Genomic DNA, 6,330 nt, shown 5'->3' with positions numbered 1-6,330 from the left:
CTGAGGCACCAAGGACTCATACGTTTAGTAGGCTCAATGGTTGCACATGGAGTAGATCCCCTATCAAAATGGACAAATAGCAGCAGTCTGACTCTGTAGATAAGTGGTTCTCAATTAAACATTTTATGTCAAGGACCCTGGAAATTATTATATGTTTGGTGTCCGTGGACCCCATCTGAAAGGATTGTGTGCCAGGGACCCTCATACAAGATTTGTGTTGTTAATTATTTTCTTTTTTGTGAGTGTGAAAATAGCAGATCTACAAACTCAAGCTTGCAGATCATCTATTTTCAAATAGCCGATGCACAGTATAGTATAACTTGGTTAAAGTGTTTAAACTGATCTTAGTTGATGCTATATTAACTGGTTTTGCTGGTGACCACCTGCCCTGGAACCCCCTCGAGAACCCCTGGGTCTCCAGACCCCACTTTGAGAACCACTGGTGTAGATGTTATGTATTTTGTTAAATCCACACTGTGTGTGTGGGTGGAGAACATATAAGCAGTGGATTGATATCAAAAGTCACAAGAACATGTTTTCTTGACAAGAAACGCACAAACCTTATGAACCATGCATGCACAATTGCACATACTGTAAATGTAAATGAATCAGACATGTACACTACACGCAGACGCGCATGCACACACACACACACACACACACACACACACACACACACACACACACACACACACACACACACACACACACACACACACACACACACACACACACACACACACACACACACACACACACACAGAGGGAGGCGGAGTATGCTTTGCATAAATGTCATTGCCATTGCTTTTTCCAAATTTTGCTGATGTTTTTATTCTCATTTCCTCATACACCATGAATATACCGACAGCATCACTGACAGTGTTGACTTAAAGGTTTTGTCACAATACTGTATCTCTAATACACAACATGGGATAATTCTGCATTAGTACACGCTGAATGCAGAATTATGAGTCCATGTCCCATGTTGTGTGTAGAGATACATAACTCATAGCTCATAACTGTATTCACAACTCTCCTTTTTCCTTTCATGTTGTTCCACATGGTTAGTAATTGTGTCCTAAGCAAATTATTCTTCACAGATTAGGCTTATTTAAATCTTCGCTTTTGTTGGTGAGAGTACAAGGTATTATATAAATATTGTCTGTGTGTTGACAGTGTCTGTCAACACACTAATGAGTATGCTATGAGGCAGATTCTGTGTAATGATTTATCACAATATGGACATGTCCATATGGACATGAGTCACATGACAATTATGAACATATTGAACGTCACAGAAAAAAGGTATCATTATGAATAAAGCACTTTGACAAAGTCGTCTTGTTTTGTTGTATAATTCAGAATGTGTCTTTCTTCAAATCCACAGAGCAGAATGCTGATTATTTCTTACATGTGTTCATAATGAGTAGCTCATGTCTTCTGCCTTTATAAGAAACTAGAGGTTCAGGCCCCTGCGCAGCCCTCACATCTAGAGTTCTGGTTGCTATGTGGCCTTGCCAGCTGGAACAAATCCCTTTTATGCCCATAGATGGAGATCCCTGATGCCCACTTCCCTGATGTCCACATCACTGTGGTGCGACCTCGCTTGTCACCTTGAGGCGTCTTAGTAGTGTTGAAGCACTCTCCTCAGATTACTGCTTTTATGGTTTCGGGGGATGTTTCCTGTTTTAGTAAATGGCAGATGACAATACTACTGCATCTACTAATGCCTTCATTCAGCGGTTTCTTTATCTGTAACACATCTTAAATCTATCCAAGGGGGCGTATCGTGTGTGTGTGTTTAAATGTTTCTGAAAAGAAAGACAGTTCCCTTTTCTGTAGAGCTGTGTGGAACCAACATCAAGACGACTTTGAAGCAGTGAGTTAAAACATTAAGAATACGACTTATTTGTTGTCTTTTAATTGCTTGACACAATGAAATTATTGTTTTTCATAAAACACAAATACTTTAATGTGTAGTGACTTTATATGTGGGAGTGGGATTATTGAGACATAATAGGAAAACCGAAAGGTTGGCACGATATAAGAAACAGGCTGGACGGTTTCATGCTTTGGCAACTGAAGTATATGGCCACTGCATGCACAAATGTAGTATTTATCACTACATGCACAGGTGTAGTGTTTAGTTTATTTTAAATGTATTTTTATACAGCTGAGGGCCATATAAAATACCTTTCCTCACTAATGGTCATTCCTCCCTCCTCACTATAGGATGGTACTATTTCAATGTATCTCTACTTTGCATCTCAGTGGCTTAGCTCGATAGCTTGAAAATGTACCTTGCTTGAAATTAGTGGCCATTTCAAGTTAATGGAAAACACAGCATTTCTTTTCCTGTTGCATTAAGTATGATCAAACCGTAGCCATGGTTGTTGCATCAAGAAAGGATTTAAGTTTAAAATCTGGTGTGAAAACCAGATTTTATATTCAAGCTATACACATCCTGCCTTTGAGACATATAGAACGAGTAGACGAAAATGGTACCATAGTGAAAATTAGCATAAGCCTTTCACAAGAAATGAAAAAAAAAAAAATAAATAAATACAAATTTTATGTAATTGTAGAACCTTTCTGTCATGCCATTTTACTGACAAATCTTTCTTTTTTTTCAATACGACAGCCCAAAATGGCAGACCTTTTTGACTACTTTGAAGACTACAACTTTAATTTCACTCACATTAATGAAAGCCTGCCTTTTCCTACTGACGTCCCAAGACCTGAGATTCAACCGTATCAGCTAGTGCTACTACTCGGCTATGGATTTGTCTTCCTACTGGGAGTTCCCGGGAATGCTCTGGTGGTGTGGGTGACCGGCTTCCGCATGACTCGCTCTGTCAACTCGGTGTGGTTTCTCAACCTCGCTGTTGCAGACCTCCTATGCTGCCTCTCCCTCCCACTGCTCATGGTGCCTCTGGCCCACGATTACCACTGGCATTTTGGTGCGGTGGCCTGTACCCTGGTGAATAGCCTATTCTACCTGGTGATGTACTGCAGTGTCCTGCTGCTGGTAGTGATCAGCCTGGATCGCCTGTTGCTAGTTATCAAACCCGTGTGGTGTCAGAATTACCGGCGGCCCCGGCAGGCGTCCGCGGTGTGTGTCGGTGTCTGGTGCCTGGCCCTGCTTGGCACCATCCCCCAGTTCACAAACTACAAGCAGATCAAAGCTGGCGAGTGGAAGAGGGAGTGCATAGTGTCGTACACCACACAAAGCGCCGCCTGGATCATCACCTCATTTCGCTTCGTGTTTGGATTCCTGTTGCCTTTCTTGGCGATTGTGGTCAGTCACTGGGTGGTGTACATGAAGGCAATGTCAGGGGGCTCATCGAGGTCCAGCGGGGCTCGTACCAAACGTATGGTGAGGGTGATTGTAGCTGTAGCCATGAGCTTCTTCCTGTGCTGGCTGCCTCTGAACGTGTTGGACTTCATCATTCTGGGGACCCCTCGAACCTCTGATCAATACCCCATCATCCACCTGACACATGGCCTGGCGCTCTGTCTGGCATACCTAAACAGCTGCATCAACCCGTTGCTCTACGTGTGCCTTGGCCGGGGTTTCAAGGAGACCATGGGACGCTCCCTGCGTAGCGTATTCAACTTCATCAACGAGGAGCCCTCCGCTGCCAGGCCAAGCATCACCAATAACAACTCCAAGAGCACAGGAACCACTAGCAGTAATACTGTTGTCTGATGTATAGTCAAGGCGGGCGAGGGGAAGGGAGACAACTTCATTAGCTTATACCCACTCAGTGTGTTAAGCTTAGGATAACTGGCATCATTAGCATTCTGTACAAATTATTTTATACACATGTTAGATTCAATCCAACAAGAAACAGGCTGCACTATCTCATTGCAGTTCTGTTGGTGTGTTCATTGGGGAACTTCACAATGATTACTTAAGTGATATCGGCACTCATCAAATATGCTGTATGACTCTGTGGTGTGGGTTTAGGTGAGAGACAGCTGCTGACGCCCGGCTCTTGCTGGGGGAGAATGTCTTCCACAATAGCTACAATATTGCGCAAGAGCTAAGTTTAGTAGTGCATGTGCACACTGTCCTCCAAAAAAAAGAAAAACAAAATATATATAAGCACCACCTTTTTATATTGAGAAATGTCCAAATGGCAACAGCATAGTGCAAAATCTTTTAAAAGGCACTGTGCTTTTTTGGTCAAGGGGAGTGCTTTCAAAAGTTGAGAATAGTTTGATAAATGCCACTTTGAAAAGGGCCACTTTTTTATCACATGACCAATCACGATAAATTGTTTCTGGAGAGTGCTGGTTCAACCTTCCTCGACAGTTTAAATTACCCATTGCCTCTTGCCTAATACGCTTTAGCACAAGCTTCGTATAGACAGAGCGCCTGGACAAGGTTGAAATATCCCCCACTGTTGGGGGTAGAGGATGTCATGGCTTTCTTTTTCCACAGATTAAGCGTTCTAGAAATCTCGTATTTTTCCCCAGCCTGAACACACCATGGAGTGCACTCTATTTCCTCAAGTCTTATGAAATGTAAATTGTGAAACCACTTCTGTTTTGTGATCACCCAGTGATCCCACAAAAAACAACAAAGCAAGCATTGATGGCTTTTATTGTTTAAATAAATAAATATGTTCGTTCTGAAATATTGTCAATAATTCCAGTCAACTCTTCTACATCCATACACACACACACAACCACAACAAATATTTTGGAAATAACGATAACATACTGTATAAGATTTTATTTCCGTTTAAGACAAATCCACATCACCGGCATACATGACCACGCATCTACACATGCACTCACCCTTGACAGCACAAGGGATCGTCGGTCCATCAGATCCGGAGTATCAGCAATATGATAGACACACATAAATGCTTCCCATTTGAGTATGTGAAATGTGTAATTAACTACAAATACTGCAGTTGTGTGCCTCCACCAGCCATTGGAGTTTATATCCATGTCTGTATAGACAGATTTATAAATACATACAGTAGGCTATTAAGCAAATACTTAATGTAATAAAACAACATAATACAGTGCATTCAAATAATAAAGTGTATTTTTTGGTGAAATGTAAGTTAAGATATGTGTCTGATCTGATGAGGTCACATTGATCTTGACCTTTGACCACCAAATTCTGATCAGTTCATCCTGGAGAAGTATTCATGAAGAAGTTTTGTAAATGATTGAATAATCAGAATCAGTTTCATTGTCACTTCCACAATAGACCATATTCACCTGGCGCTGCCTTATTCAGAATCAGTTTCATTGTCACTTCCACAATAGACCATATTCACCTGGTGGCCATGTTTGAAGATTCGGCATGCGCGTTCCCCGCAGACAGACAGATACAGATATCTCCATATATGGGCATAAATGGACACAGGAAAACAGATGGTCAAAACGGGAATCTCCGTATGTGGAGCTGATGTCTGACATCAGGGTTTTCCGTAACCGGCACTGTGTCTGCAACACAGTCAGAGGCAGAGGCAACCCATGTAAAAAAATAAATACAAATAAAATAAATCAGCATTCTGCTCTGTGGATCTGAAGAAAGACACATGCATAGTCAAAGGCAGACAGTTATTATGCTGAATTATACAACAAAATGAGAAGACTTGGTCAGTGTTTTATTCATAATTATACTTTTTTCTGTGACGTATACAATATGTTCAGAATTGTCATGTGACTCATGTCCATACTGTATGTACAACATTGTGATAAAACAGGCTTATTACACAGTGTCTGCCTTTGTGATAGGAAAAGGGATAGTTGTGAATACAGTATATGAGCACACACACTAATGCAGAACTATGAGTCCATAATATCCCATGAATGAGTGAATGAGTGTGTGTGTGTGTGTGTGTGTGTGTGTGTGTGTGTGTGTGTGTGTGTGTGTGTGTGTGTGTGTGTGTGTGTGTGTGTGTGTGTGTGTGTGTGTGTGTGGGTGCTCACGTGCTCACACACACACGCTTGCTTAAATGTTGCTGAAAGGAGGGTTTCCTTATTTCTGTAGTGCTGTGTGGGCCAACATCAAGTGACATCAATCAGTAAGTTAAGACATAAAAACTATTACTTAATGTTTTGTCTTTTGTTTGCTGCATGACTAAATGAAATAATTCTTAACAGGGGAAAAACTACTTTAACATAGTGTTTTAGTGTATTAGGGACTTTATTTACTGAGAAACATAGTAACAAACATAAATAAAACTGAGAGGCTAACAGGATAGAAGTTTTAAAGGCAGTGTGGGGGTTACCTACCTAATATAAAATGACTATTAAGCTACTTGAGAAAGAAAGTGGTGTTTTTTAGTTTTATCTCCAAAC

General features: G+C 41.1%; 1 protein-coding gene across 1 annotated transcript; it reads left to right on the top strand.

Annotated features, from left to right (window-relative positions):
• The first annotated feature begins 1,844 nt into the window (after positions 1-1,844).
• On the top strand, positions 1,845-4,508 carry LOC308289877 (C5a anaphylatoxin chemotactic receptor 1-like). The gene is made up of 2 exons (XM_080731645.1): positions 1,845-1,879; positions 2,642-4,508. Exon 2 carries the CDS (start codon positions 2,648-2,650, stop codon positions 3,707-3,709), a length of 1,062 nt encoding a protein of 353 aa, XP_080587771.1. The 5' UTR covers positions 1,845-1,879; positions 2,642-2,647; the 3' UTR covers positions 3,710-4,508.
• The last annotated feature ends 1,822 nt before the right edge of the window (positions 4,509-6,330 follow it).

This window comes from Nannobrachium achirus (assembly GCF_963921795.1).
Source record: "Nannobrachium achirus genome assembly, chromosome: 8".
Taxonomy (NCBI): Eukaryota; Metazoa; Chordata; class Actinopteri; order Myctophiformes; family Myctophidae; genus Nannobrachium; species Nannobrachium achirus.
This window is presented reverse-complemented; position numbering and strand designations above follow the sequence as displayed.